The sequence below is a fragment of the Ammodytes marinus genome, assembly GCF_949987685.1.
Source record: "Ammodytes marinus genome assembly, chromosome: 3".
In the NCBI taxonomy this organism is placed as follows: Eukaryota; Metazoa; Chordata; class Actinopteri; order Uranoscopiformes; family Ammodytidae; genus Ammodytes; species Ammodytes marinus.
Window position 1 is genome coordinate 24,505,791 of NC_137232.1, and position 14,012 is coordinate 24,519,802.

At 39.2% G+C, this 14,012-nt stretch overlaps 2 protein-coding genes across 3 annotated transcripts; both read left to right on the forward strand.

Moving 5' to 3' along the window:
* The first annotated feature begins 4,481 nt into the window (after positions 1-4,481).
* Positions 4,482-8,136, forward strand: LOC307271237 (protein FAM98A). Its single transcript, XM_080053650.1, has 8 exons — positions 4,482-4,615; positions 4,873-4,979; positions 5,938-6,063; positions 6,227-6,474; positions 6,575-6,655; positions 6,755-6,868; positions 7,439-7,585; positions 7,680-8,136. The coding sequence occupies exons 1-8, from the start codon at positions 4,572-4,574 to the stop codon at positions 7,842-7,844; spliced, it is 1,032 nt and encodes a 343-aa protein (XP_079909776.1). The 5' UTR covers positions 4,482-4,571; the 3' UTR covers positions 7,845-8,136.
* Positions 8,137-9,441: 1,305 nt separating this feature from the next.
* Positions 9,442-13,745, forward strand: chchd2 (coiled-coil-helix-coiled-coil-helix domain containing 2; the record flags this gene model as incomplete). 2 transcript variants are annotated; one of them, XM_080025312.1, is made up of 4 exons in its annotated part: positions 9,469-9,880; positions 10,954-11,206; positions 12,339-12,543; positions 13,324-13,745. In XM_080025312.1, the coding sequence occupies exons 1-4, from the start codon at positions 9,831-9,833 to the stop codon at positions 13,332-13,334; spliced, it is 519 nt and encodes a 172-aa protein (XP_079881438.1). In that variant the 5' UTR covers positions 9,469-9,830. The 2 variants fall into 2 exon arrangements, with proteins under 2 accessions (XP_079881437.1, XP_079881438.1); XM_080025311.1 differs by lacking the exon at positions 13,324-13,745 and having other exon boundaries at positions 9,442-9,880; positions 12,339-12,563.
* Positions 13,746-14,012: the final 267 nt, after the last annotated feature.

A 14,012-nucleotide genomic window follows, 5' to 3' on the forward strand; every position in this document is an offset into this window, starting at 1 on the left:
AGAGGTGACTGTTTTACGACAACATTTGGTTTGTTTGAAGATTTGTTTTCACATTGGTGTAATGTATCACATTCAGCTGTCAGTAATGTTCAGGACACTCTACTGTGTGTGGTAACTTTATCCATTAACTGATTCTCAAACTGTTTTCCTGAGCATGTATTATATAACGATACCTATCCATATCAACACAGTGTGATAGACACAGCACTGCACAGATAACCAGATGTTGAGGGTGATCCAAGGTTTTGAATAATCAAAATATATTTTGAAGAAATACAGTGGATATGATTGTGAATGTCTCTCTAGTCATTACAGGAGACCACTGATTCACCCAACAAGTGATCAACAAGTGCACCATGCATGAAAAGGGCCGCCGTCCACCGGGCAGAGGGGGGTCTGTGCCTGCTTTGTCTGGCTGCTTGTCAGAGTTCAAAGTTCAGCCCCCACAAGGTTTTATGGAGGGGTGGGGTGGGGGGCAGCAGTGTCAGGGGAATAAAAGATGCAGCATCCTGACGCATGGCGAGGCTTTTGTTGTACATATGGCAGCCAAGCAAACGTAGAAGGATGCACACAGTCACTATCTTTTATTGTTCCTGTTCAGTTGACAGGCGGCTGATGGAGGAGCGTATGGCCATAAGTGACGAAAAAAAACGGGACACGCGTCAAAGCAAAGCCAAAGCAACACACTCAGACAATGGTCATGAAGCCTGTGTGTGTGTGTGTGTGTGTGTGTGTGTGTGTGTGTGTGTGTGTCTTGCAAAACTTGAATTTCAACATTTATTACAATAAAAATCTACACCCACTTTATCTGAGTCAGACCACATTCACACATTGAACCCACAATGATGACAATACCACTTACATTCAAGTGCTTCTGCAGGAGGACGTACATGAGCAGAACCGACAGCCATGGAAAGCCTAGGAGATGTTTTAGAACTTACGCTGCATCAGCAAGATGTATGATTGCGTCGAGAGGGCTGACTGTAAAGGAGAGTGAAAAGGGCTAATACTGAGCCAAAGCATGGTGAGTGACACAATATTTCATGATTTTCACCTCCCGAATTCAACTTCAGCCACTTGACATAAATACTGATAATATAATGATATTGATAGAAAAAGATGAGCGTTTTCCTTTCCCCCAAATCATTATGTCAATTTTGACAGTGGAGGATGAAGTATTCAGATAATTCACTGTAAGCAAAAGTACTATTACTACACTATGAAAAAACACCACTACAAGGTAAAAGCTTGCATTTAAAACATATTTATTTAAATAAAAGTATGTATTTACTGTCAGCTAAATGGACTCGAAGTATCAAAAGTAAAGTACCCAGTGTGCAGTGAAGCGGTTCATATCAGTGTTTTATAGATGATGTTTCTGGATTCATAGCCACCTTAAGCCTATACCTTGAGCTTACCATTGGATGGTTTAATCAGCAGCGGTGCCTCATCTTCCATAATATCATAATGTGTTTGTAACGTTATTATCCTGTGAGAACCACTTATTTTTCAAAAAATAAAATAAAAAATCCACTTTTCATGAGCTCAGAAAACAGGCCAGTTTTGTAATTTGTAACGGTGATTTTTTTCTAGCTATTACGTTCATTTAACTTATCCCATCCCTTTGTCATTAACACAAAAGCAGCAGTTAAATGTTGGTTGGGGTGGATAAAAAATCAAAAAATCCAAAGCAGGTTAAAGTTGGGGTATGTGATTTCTGATTGGTCAAAGTTAACATGAGCTGTACACTTTGACCAATCAGAGCGAGGCTCCGATTCTCTGTTCTTATTGGCTGTTGGGACTGTCCATTCACTTTGGCACGACCAGTGGCGTCTTTGCATTAGGGGCCAGTGGGCACGGCCCCACCAGAGGGCGCAGCCATGCAGGGCAGGATTATAAACTTAAGTTTTTCTGTGTCAAAAATGTCATTGAGCATAAGTTAATAACAAATTAATTGTTAATAATTAATTAAATGTCCGCAGTTTTAATTTAATGAACGCAATTGTCTTACTTTTTGTATTGTAGTAGTTGTGTGTGAAATAGTTTGTTGCTCCGTCTCGTCTGTTCCGCTCGGTGGGGCCCAGCCAAGATGGCCCTGCTGCAGTGTAGCGGACTGGGGGAGCTGCTGGGCGAGCATGCGCGTGCGCAGCACCTACTTTAGTTTCGGCAGTGGGGCCAGAAGTTTAGGGCCCCAGAGCACTTCTCATTGGCTGATTTGTAGAAAGGGCGGGGTTTACGGCGAGAGCTGTTCAGATCTTGCTAGCTCGGCTAACATAGTAATACAGTAATAACAAATTGACGTTTCATTCATTCATTAAATGATGATTAATCGTGTTGAGTATCTGTCTACTGTGCGATTTAGCACTTTACCACTTGAACAGAAGTTGGAGATAAAACGTTTGGGACCACATCGGCCGACGGATTTAAACATTATTCAAGAGGGAAAGGACAAGACTAGATCGTTCAACCAGGAGTGGGTTAAGCGGAAAACTTGGCTTACCAGGAGCTCGTCAACGTCATTTCTGTTCAAGAAGTGATCCTCATTGGTGAGTCTAATTTGTAATGATTTTTATTCTAAGTGGAATTTATAATGTAGTTTACATATTCTTGTTTGAATAAGAATCTCTGCATGCATAACTGACGATACGTGTGTGTGTGTGTGTGGGGGGGGGGGGGGGGGGGGGCACAACCTCACGTGGGCTCCCCGAGGGAGCTGTTCACCTGTCTGTGGTGGTGAAATGGCTCTTTGGCTGTGGTATATTGTGAGTGGTGGCTTTGTATATTGATTGCTGTGTATAGGGTGTGCGCCGTTGTGTTTTTATTGTTGCCACGTTGTTGTTTCGATCTTGAGTTTTTGATATTGTGAGATCTTGAACACTGCCATTTGGTGGTGCTATTGATATAATAGCCTAATATATGTCGTCAGATTCGCGTTTGAGTGATGGCATTATTCAGCTGCAATTTTGGTCCCCTCTGTCACTTGCTACTTTGTTTTTGTTGTGATGGTAGTAATATGTGGTATTTCTGGCCCCACCAGAGTTTCCAAACTCAAATCGCCACTGGGCACGACGTTGTTGGTGTAGAGCGTGTCAGGGAGGGACCATAGGGGAGGGACCAAAGAGAACAAGTGGCGCAGTTGAGGTATTTGGATTCGAATCTCTATCCCAACTGCCATTTTCTCCCCAAATCCTCCACCCCAGCTTTAAGCTCTCAAATAATTGCAGCCCAGTGAAAAGTAAGATATTTATTTCTGAAATGTAGTGTCTAATATGTATTAAAGGCCTACTTCACCGGTTTGAATATGAAGGTGTATTGAATTCTGAGATCCTATGTAGTATAAATGTGCAAAAAAAATTGAAATTGGTTCATCCTAGCCTGAGAAAAGGCAGAAAGAGTGTTTTTTTAACCCTATATTAATCTTACTGTGACATCACAGTAAGATAAATATAGGGTTAAAAAAAAAATTACTTTGTAAATATTACTGTGATGTCACAGTAGGAGAAATCACAGTAATATTTACAAAGTAAGGTTTTTTTTTTAACCCTATATTTATCTTACTGTGATGTCACAGTAAGATTAATATAGGGTTAAAAAAACACTCTTTCTGCCTTTTCTCAGGCTAGGATGAACCAATTTCAATTTTTTTTGCACATTTATACTACATAGGATCTCAGAATTCAATACACCTTCATATTCCCACCGGTGAAGTAGGCCTTTAAGTAGCATACAATGGAAATACTAAAGAAGCACAAGTACCTGCAAATTGCACTTAATAATACTTGAGAGTGAATTAAATTTCCACCTTTGAGGGCCAGGAATATCACATAACTAAATATGTCTTCTTCATCAGACCGGCTCAGACCTCTGATGCCTCCTGGTGGACAAACATGTAAATCACATTACTTTTCAGGCTTGTTTGAGTATTAATGTCGGCACCTTTACACTGTTACTCCACTTAATAAGTGATTAATAATACAAAATATAATCAACAATTCAATTATGTCATATTGTAAAATATGAATTATGATCAAGCTTTATAGATCATCGAGGAACAAATGTGTTTCACTCTTTTATGTGAATTGTTAATAGGTTACTACAATACTGAAATATGCCTTTGGGGATAAATTAAGTTATCTATTTATCTATCTATCTATCTATCTATCTATCTATCTATCTATCTATCTATCTATCTATCTATCTATCTATCTATCTATTTATCTATCTATAGGCCTAAATTAATGAGCCATTCTGCTTATTCTATCTTTTACCTATCATTATTCTGACTGTTACTCTATTTATGTTCTCTGTTGTTTTTAAATGATTGTCTGTAATTGAATGACATGTTGATGTTAATTCTTGTATAGCCTATTTCACTTAAACATTTTGTTGGATTGCATGACTTCTCCAGAAGTAGCCTACCTGTTCACACTCCTACCTGCAGGTGGCGGTGTGTACCCATCACACACTGTAGAAAGGGGAAGCGGCGCAGTTTGAGTTTGACAGTGCGACTGAACTTTAGACAGAGCTGTAACATTTGTAGCTGTATTAGTTGTTTACCGCTATCAGAGACAATGGAGAGGGGCATTGGGACAGTTTCAGCTATCAAAGCTTTAGGGTAAGTAACGGGCAAATGCATTGTGGTTGGCTGCGGAGTCACGTTGCCTACTACTTTCATGAGTTGTTTACAGCAACGTCGTTCGAAGTTAGATCTCAGCAGCTAGTAAATTAAGCAATGGTTAGGTATATATGCTATTATATCTATGGTGGCATTTCCACAGTGTAGCAGGAATCTCACCGGCCTGCGGCAAGCAAGCCTTTTTATAGGTCCATGCAAGCAAGTAGTTTCACCTGTGGGCTTTACTTCCTGCTCAGGTATCCGTGCGGTTCCTGCCTCTCGCGGTGTGAGTGTGATGAACTTCCCTGTCCGCTGCTCAACTGGCTGGCCGCAGAGCTGAGGACCCTCTGTCCACAGCTACAAGGTTTTTTATTAACCCTTTTTTCCCATTGTGCAAATTGTTTCAATCACTTTACATTTAGTAGACTAAAATCTGATTTCGAATATTTTTGTGTTGTTAGTTTAGATTATTTTGAGGATTAAATCGCAATTATGTTGGCCAGGATAATCGTGACAAGAAATTATCATATGCTCCCCTGCCTAGTGTTTTTTTTATTATCTTTTTTTGAAAGCATAGTGTGTTTTTTCCCCTCTCTATTGCAAGGACAAAATAGGATGATCCTCTATTCATTCTGGAGAGAATGTATGTGCCAAAGATGATCAGTTTAAAAACTTAAATAAATACATACAAATACACACAAAACATATTTCTTGGTCATAAACTACAAAGAAATGTGCAATGTGATCAATGTAGACTTTTCAAGCCTTATATCAATATTTGTGAAAAACAGTCATAATTTTCTTTTTTTACAACTAATTTTTTTTACTAGGATACCTACATTTTGTCCCCAATATATGATAAGTAAGTGGGACATTTTAGAGTTGATTACTCAACTTAGTATTTCCTGTCATCAAAGTATGCAACATGTATTTGACATTTCTGTTCTGCTATGTCTTTTTACTCATTGGTCAACATTTTTCAATGGGTCAATATATCAGTCTACCTTTAATAGAAAGCATATATATATATTACACACACACACACACACACACACACACACACACACACACACACACACACACACACACACACACACACACACACACACACACACACGTTTAATAAAGGGAGATGTCAAATAGCATTGTACAAACAAATACAAATGTGTGTACAATGCTTGTATGAACTGTACAAAAAGGTTGTGTTTCATTGATGGTATTCTTCTGTACTGGTTGCTGCATGCATTTTAATATGAAGCAGATTGAGTTTACTCAAAATGTACTGTATCAATACATTTGACTTTACTTTTTGGTTATTTTAGATTCAAACAGGACAGGTGATGTCCTGCTGGTGGGTGAGCTGAGAGGTTTGCTGTTGAACATGCTCTCTCCGCTCACTGTGCTGGCCTCAGAGGTGCTGGGGCCGGCCGTCCTCAACAAAGTCACTGGTGAGAAACAAAGGGAGTGCTGTTGGTTGGTTCTGTTGTAGAGTTGTGTGTTCAAGGTAATGACACACGACTGTAGCGCCCTTGGATTCATAAATTTCCTTCGCAAACTTTTTCAGACGTCGTTAGGTGTGTATCATCTTAAAAGTCTTGTTCGATCCTATAGAGTTCCTCGTATCAGAACTGCAAGCAGCTCGCATAATCAAATACAAGGAATTGCATCCTGAGGAGAAGACGCAAGGAGAGGAGTCCGAAAAAGAGCAGCGTGTTCACGTTGAAGAGTTTTGTCAGGAAAATGAGGAGGATTTTTCTGACAAAGAGAAAAGAAAATCCGAGATGGAGGCAGAGTGGATATTACTGCTGCACGCCCTCGACATGGACACCACCTCTCAATTCACAGACGCGTTGAGTGAGGTAAGGCTGTTAGAAGAGACTCTGACCATTGTGTACGCCATGACTACAAGCTGAGAAGCACTGGGAGGATTTTTTTAATAGTAAACTTATTTTACTACAGGTGGAGTCCAGGCTTGCTCGTCTACCATGTGGAGACATGACAAACCCGCTTCTCAACACCAGCCTCAGCTCAGAGCAGTGGGTAAGTCGCCACAGCTGTTAACAATTTATTACACATAAGATGTAAATATCTTAATCATGAGCATTTTCTTTGAACATTTTTTCTATTTCTGTTGCTCAGATGCAAGTTAAAAAGATCAATCAAGTTCTGTCAGAGGACTATCGGTGTCGGCGACAGATGATGATCAAACGCTTTCAGGTCACACTGGAGTCGTTTTCATGGGGAGAAAAAAAGGTATTGTAAGGTGTTAAATCACTGAATGACTTTAAAGAGCACTCATAAGTGACACCAAATGTCCTGTACAAATTAATTATTTCAGTAACAGGAAACCTGGATCCACTTTTTGACAGCTTTTATAGGCTCAAACTAGTTACATTTTATTGGGAAGAAACAAAATAGGCTATCACCAGAGAAAGTTCAACATTAAGTCCCCACAGCGAGTACAATGCATGAATTAATCTAATAAATGTACACATGGAGTCAGCAAGAATAAAAGGAAAGCAAGCTTAATACACAGAAGCTAGCCCAACAGATACTTATTTCAACACATTTGCCTCAGACGGCTGGTGTATCGGCTAGTTTGGTCAGCATTAACAACCCATGAGTCGTCAGCCAAAGATTCATCGATTATTAAGATTGCAGCGGACTACTTTTCTGTCAGTAAATTATCTACCACTCATTTCAGCTCTTGTCAAAATATATATATTGCTGCAGCAGGTTATCCAGGGACACGACAAAAGCATCAATGAGTTGAGCCCCATGACAAAAGCATACACCCGGTTCAACCAGTCCTTTTATTTACAGGAGCGCAGTGAAGCGCTGGTCTCAGTGCCTCCTCTGGCATCCCTGGCCGGCTCCACGCGAGTCTCCCCGTCTCTTCTGATTGCTACCAGAGAGGATCAGTCATTCATTGAGCCTATCAAGGCCAGAACAAGCACCGCAGTCTACAAGGTACAACCGTAAATAGTCTGCCTGTAATTCTGTAATGAAGATGTGTGTCTGGTCAAAATACAGATGGTTTCTAATTTGTTTTTGGTTTGACTAGACGTTGATGGGCAGCGTACCAGACAGAGGAGGACGACCTGGGGAAATTGAGCCACCGATGCCAACGTGGGGGGATCGAAGAACAAAGGGAAACAGACCAGGTGGAGGAGGAGGAGGAGGACACCGACGGAAATTCTCAGATAAAAAGAAAGGGAAAAAAGAGTAAAATGTCTTTCTCTTTGTCTTCACTGCTTAATTTGGGAAATAATTGATACATTTCTTTATTTGAATGTTTATTATGAAATTAAAAATGTCCATGGAAAGCTGCCAATTTATCTAATTTACCAATGTATATAACTCTTGGTTATAGTAAATATACAGACCCGACTGTACATTTATAAAAAAGCTTGTTATTGCTAAACTGTACTGTATATGAACAGTTTTTTGTTGATATGAATTATTTACATGTGTTGGCTTTGCCCATTTATGTGTAGGTTTGTTTACTCAGAAATAAACGTATTAAACACAGAAATGTTGTTGTTTTGTATAATGTAATGTGCTATGTTGGAAATGCTTTTATACTTAAAGGCATTGGATGCTTGCAATTGATGAATTATGTTACAATAACTACAAACTGCAACAGTTAGACTGATTTGCTATTTTGTTTTACTCAATTATTTGAAACACTGAAAAACTGTTGCAGCATGTTGGCAGTGATTGCGATGTCAAAAACTATGAAAACCCCAAATGATAATTAAATATTTGATTTACCTGGAACTCGTTTGGATAGGATTTAAAGTTGGAAGAGGCATCTGATGCACATTGGGAGATAAGCATGCATCTTCTATTTTCTCATCTTAATCTACTTTAAAACGATCAGGCACTGTAGAAGAAACTGTAAAAGCTGTTTACAGTTCACCTTTCAGGATCAGAATCAGGTTTATTTTCAAGTAAGTTTTAACAATCAAGGAATTTGTATTGTAAGTATTTTGGTTCGTAACAATAAACTGAACATTGTATATTTTTCAATAGAAACGTACGATACAAATGATTCAATCAGGGGGTCGCTCGTAGTGTAGTGTTTAGAGCGCCCCCCTAGAAGCTCAGGCCCTGCAGCGGACCTGGATTCGAATCTGATCAGTTCTCTGCATGTCCTCCCCTTTAACTCTCTCCAAAATCTGTCTAATAAAGAAAAAATGCAAAAAAAAAAATCTTTAAAAAAATGTATAAATCTGTATTTGAAGTGCAGAATCACAATGCAGCTTGGTCCCATTCCCAGTACATGAAACAAATAAAATAATACACCCGACATAGTATACAGCAAGAAAATATATAAAATAAAAACTTTAACTTTTAAAACATATATATTTTTGTTGCAAAGTGTATTATGAATTTGTATTTCATATGTATTCATTTATTATAGCCTAGTTATATTATTTTAATTTCAGGCACAACGCCTGGGAAAACTTAAGTGGTTACGCAAGTTAAAATAAAACGTATTAAAGTCTATTAAAATGAATCATTGGCTCAAAACGATCACGGGGTCAATCCGTATCAAGCTCATATCGATCTACTCAGAACCAGATAGTAGGTTATAAAATGAAAAATAAGGTTGCGTTCCGAATCGCATACTCTTTCTTTTTTCTATTCTACATACTACATCTGACGATAAAAAGAATCTAGTTAGGATGCAGTAGGCATACTATTGGGACATACTTTTCTCTCTTATTTCATCATAACATTGCGCCTTGATCTTGCCTCTTGATTTTATATCCGTCGCATCCCCGTTTGTTTTCATAACATGGACCTATATGCTTCGTCGATGCTACGTCACTTCACGTGCGCACTGGATTGTGGGTCAGAATCGCCCAAATAGGATGCACTTTTCAACACTAACAATCTTGGCCGCATGAAGTAGACCATCCGGGTATTCTAACCATCCTAAATCTGGCCACAAGAATCGGGACATCCTAAATCTTTTTTCTACATACTATATAGTAGAAAGTATGCGATTCGGAACGCAACCTGACTCATATAACGTTTGTACGTCATACCGGAAGTTACCCGCGAGACAAATGATGAAACCGGATGCAACACACAGAACGTTAAAGGTCGATCGCGAGAGTGACTTCTACTTAAAATCTTACAGCCCTAGCCTCACGTCTGCTTTTATCAGCCAGCAAGCTCACTAATATACCAAAACATTTGAAAAATGCCTAGAGGAAGCAGAAGCCGGACATCTAGGATGGCCCCTCCAGCCAGGTAACATTTAATATTTAATGCCATTTGTTAAAGGTTGTTAAAAGTTAGAGAGGATGCTAATGCTAAAGTAGCTGCTTACACCGTAGTTACGTGGTTGCTCTTGCTACTCAGGGAAATTACCTAATTAGTAACGGTCTCATAATGATTATATTTGTACATCCAATGCCTTCCTGTGTTACCAGCAGTCTGTTGTTTGTTTTTTAAGTCACTGTATTGAAGGTCATACATGTATTATCTAGCTAACCATCCCAACATTACACACTTCACAGTGTAATTAATTACGTTAAAGTACAGGATGAGCTTTCACTTAACCTTGAGCTATTCAGACATTCTTTAAAACATTATTGTATGTTTAGGCATCATAGAGCGCAGGGCTACAGATATGGTGACTATAACACTTTAAGGATATTGATAAGAGTTAAATGTGTAGTGTGGATAAAGAAAGATATAAATTTGACTTGTCTTTTACTTAAATCTTTCATTTCAGCTAAGTGGAAAATGTCTGAAGTTAGATTTATGTTAGATTCAACAAATGCCTCTTAACTTGTATTTTCATCAGTTCTCCATTGCTAGCATTTGTCTGGTATTGGAGCATGGCACCCGCATCCAGTTTAGATGAAATATTTCATAAAAGCATTGAACTCTAAACACAAAGTCCAACATAGTGTAATATGATTGTGTCAGTGCCTCTACCTCCAAACTGTTCAGATGAAATCACATATCAGTGACCTCAAATGACATGCAGCAGTGCCACATACAGTTCACACAGCCATAATAAAGCACCGATTTTCTCTTTTCCAGATATTTAAGTTTTCTATAGTTAAACATTTGCCCTTATTATTATTCATCTTAATACTATAATAATCTTGCATTATTTTACTGTATTTAACCTTGAGAGAGAGACTGTTTGATGGGAGAGTGGATATTCGAAAAGACAAATTTCAATATAGCCCTTGTGTTAATTGACCAATAAAGCAACTAAACTTAACTCATTTGGATAAACTTATAGCAGAATGTACACCAACAGGTAGTGTCAGATATTGATTTTGCTGGGATTTACTTTCTCTGCACAGCCGGGCACCACCCCCACCCATGGCCAGGGCTGCACCTCCTCCCTCCTACGCCCCTGCTCCCATGCATGCTCCTCCATCTGCGATGGCTGCTCCAGCTGCGGCGCCCAAGCAACCCAGTATGTTTGCCCAGATGGCTACCACGGCCGCCGGAGTGGCAGTGGGCTCTGCAGTGGGACACACCATCGGCCACGCCATGACTGGAGGCTTCGGCGGAGGAAGCTCTGAGCCTGCCAAGCCCGATGTCACCTACCAGGTAAATAAACGCTGGCGCAGCCGGTCACAGTACTGGAACGGCTTAGGACGGATTAGTGAGTCTGACGCATGTTAGGGAGAAGACTTTGGTAAACCAAAAACACAGGTGTTTGGTGTAGACAATAGAAATTAAACAAACATCACGCAGCTCTGTGTGTCCAAGTACATGCCAAGTTGTAATGAAAATAATAAACAATTTAAGGCAATACCATGATTATTGCAACTATAAATTAAAGACCTTGACTTAAGTATCTCCCTGTATCTGGAGTCAGATCTACGTGATTTAAGGAGAGATTTCTTACCTGTGTTTACAGCTTTTGGTCTGGTTTCTGATAGTGTTTTTTTTTTATAATGTTTCCACTTGGTATGGTCGCAGAGGGAACTGCTTTAAAGGATGCATAAGACCATATATGTACCAAGTGGTGAAGAGAAGAATACATTTATGTTGTCTTGTAGTCTACTGGCTCTTACTGGGGAAGTGCAATTACTGTACACACACAATACTTTGCTATAACTATAACCTTTGCCTGGGTATATATCCACAATAGGTTACAAAGTATTTGTGTGCCCACTGATTCCATTGTGCTCTGTTGCCTTTTCTGTCTTCTTGAAAAAAAAGTCCCATAGGAAACACGTCAACCATATGTCATATATCTTAGCATGTGAGACGTCTTCAAACATTTGACCCTGTAATGACATATTATGAGTTTGTGCAGATCTGTGAAAAATTCTTAAAGGGTATTGCATTCATTAATCTTCAATATAAAGGCCTTAATGCCTATGGGTGATTTAAGTTACACAATTGTATTGACTTTTCAGTGTATTTTAAACAACCTGATGTAAAATAATAACATACCAAATAAAATAAATAATTCAACATTAAAGGGGGGGGGGGGGGGGGTCTTCAAACCAAACGTCATGTTTATGTTACATTAAACATTTGGGCAGAATTGTCTGTAATCCACAGAAATTAATTGGAATGTGTCAACATTTTGTATGGTTGTATATACAGATAATGTCATTTTTATCATGGTATTGAAACAAATCGTTTTTGGGTACACCTGCAGCTACAGGAACTTGCTCTTAAAATACCATCTGTAGTATGTATAAATCATCCACCTTGTGTGTTTCAGGAGCCCCAGCAGTACCAGCAGCAGCCCCAGCAGTACCAGCAGCAGTACCAGCCACAGCCCATGTTCCAGCAGGAGGCCCCTCAGCAGCAGCAGCAGGCCTGCTCCTACGAGCTCAAACAGTTCATTGACTGTGCCCAGACCCAGAGTGACTACTCACTCTGTGAGGGCTTCAGCGAGGTGCTCAAGCAGTGCAAGTTCTCTAACGGTGAGGGAAAATATGTGTAACACAAAAGACATATGGCTGTTTTTATTCAATGAGATTTAAGAGGTTTTAGGAGCCTTTTGATACCGTGTATGGAAGTCCAGCAGTGCCATCATGGGCCAGTTATGTAATTATTATTAACGCGTTAATTTCGATTAATTAATCACAGAAAAATTAACGCAGATTAATCGCACTTCTATATTGCCCTTTGACCCGGTGCAAAAGAAGTGAGGCGATAGCAGAGCTGCACCTGTAGCTTGCTGACACGGCGGCCCGCACGGGATTAGAGAGAGAGAGAGACCCCCATACAGTTGTTTATAAACAGGCATAAAAGTGTCATATAAGTATGCGAAAGTATGTAATTAATTAGATTAATTTTTTTAGTCGCTTGACAGCCCTAGTAATTATCATAATTTCTTATTTAGTTTTACAGACTTACACAGTTTAGGTTTTATCCTGGCTCTTATTTTATATCTGATCAATCCACTGTGTCTGCAGGCTTGTAGCTTGCTATATATTTAGTTTAATGCTGCTAAATGAAGAAGCTTTACATACACACCTAGTCATCCTTACGTCATAGCTAAATGACTAACCACAGCATATGTTTTAGCGTGTTGCATTACTCAGTGTGGCCATAGGGTGGAGTAGTTGTAAAGGTTTTCTGCTTCATATGATCTTTTTTTTCTCATGTACGGTCTGATTTAATTTTAATATTCCAAATCAATTATAAATGCTGGAAAATGTGAAAACGTGTCCTATTAAACTTTTTTTCTCTCTCCACAGGTCTCTCGTGAGACTGAGGCAAAAGAAAACCCTGGAGACTGAAGAGTGTACACAAAATGAAATATGCATACTAGATACCAAGGGAGTGTAATTAACAAGAAGTCAATAAACATGGTTTATTTTGACAGCTGATTAGCACCAGACAGTGTCATTTCATTCATTTCTCAGTATAGTGTTTGTGATAATAGTCTTGTAAATTACGTTTCTTTATTTTGCTGTGGCATGCTTTGAGTTGATTTCAGTTTTTTTTCCACTAGTGTCATGGCTTTTGATTAAAATGTCCTCTCATAAATCGCAAGATGAACTGCATTCGTAGATGCTGGTAATGCAGTACACCAGTTTCCAACGTCTGGATGATGGATTTCCACAGTTTGTTTGCAGCAAGTTTAGGTTTAAAAACAAACCAATAAAGCACTTGAATAATCAAAACAATGTTATTTGTGATTATTTAATGTTGCCTGCATGTCCAGATTGACCACTTTATTCATGGCATTGCACTTTCTAAGAAACATTTTCTATTTTTACAGTTTCTTTTATTAGAAGTTCAGCAGCTACAAAGCAGAGATGCCACAGGGCGTCCAGCACCTGTCATGTCACTCCAGCCTCGCTGCAAGCGTGGGTGCAAGTCCAAGAGCTGGATGTTGTTCATGATGACGTAGGTTAATGTTGGTGATGTAGGGCAGCTCTGT

What these genes read in the sequence shown, in the direction of transcription:
- LOC307271237 (XM_080053650.1), top strand. Translation starts at nt 4,572, where the DNA reads ATGGAGAGGGGCATTGGGACAGTTTCAGCTATCAAAGCTTTAGG. An exon ending in CCTCTGTCCACAGCTACAAG is followed by an intron (nt 4,980 to 5,937) that starts GTTTTTTATTAA and finishes TGGTTATTTTAG; the next exon opens with ATTCAAACAGGACAGGTGAT. An exon ending in TTTCATGGGGAGAAAAAAAG is followed by an intron (nt 6,869 to 7,438) that starts GTATTGTAAGGT and finishes TTTTATTTACAG; the next exon opens with GAGCGCAGTGAAGCGCTGGT.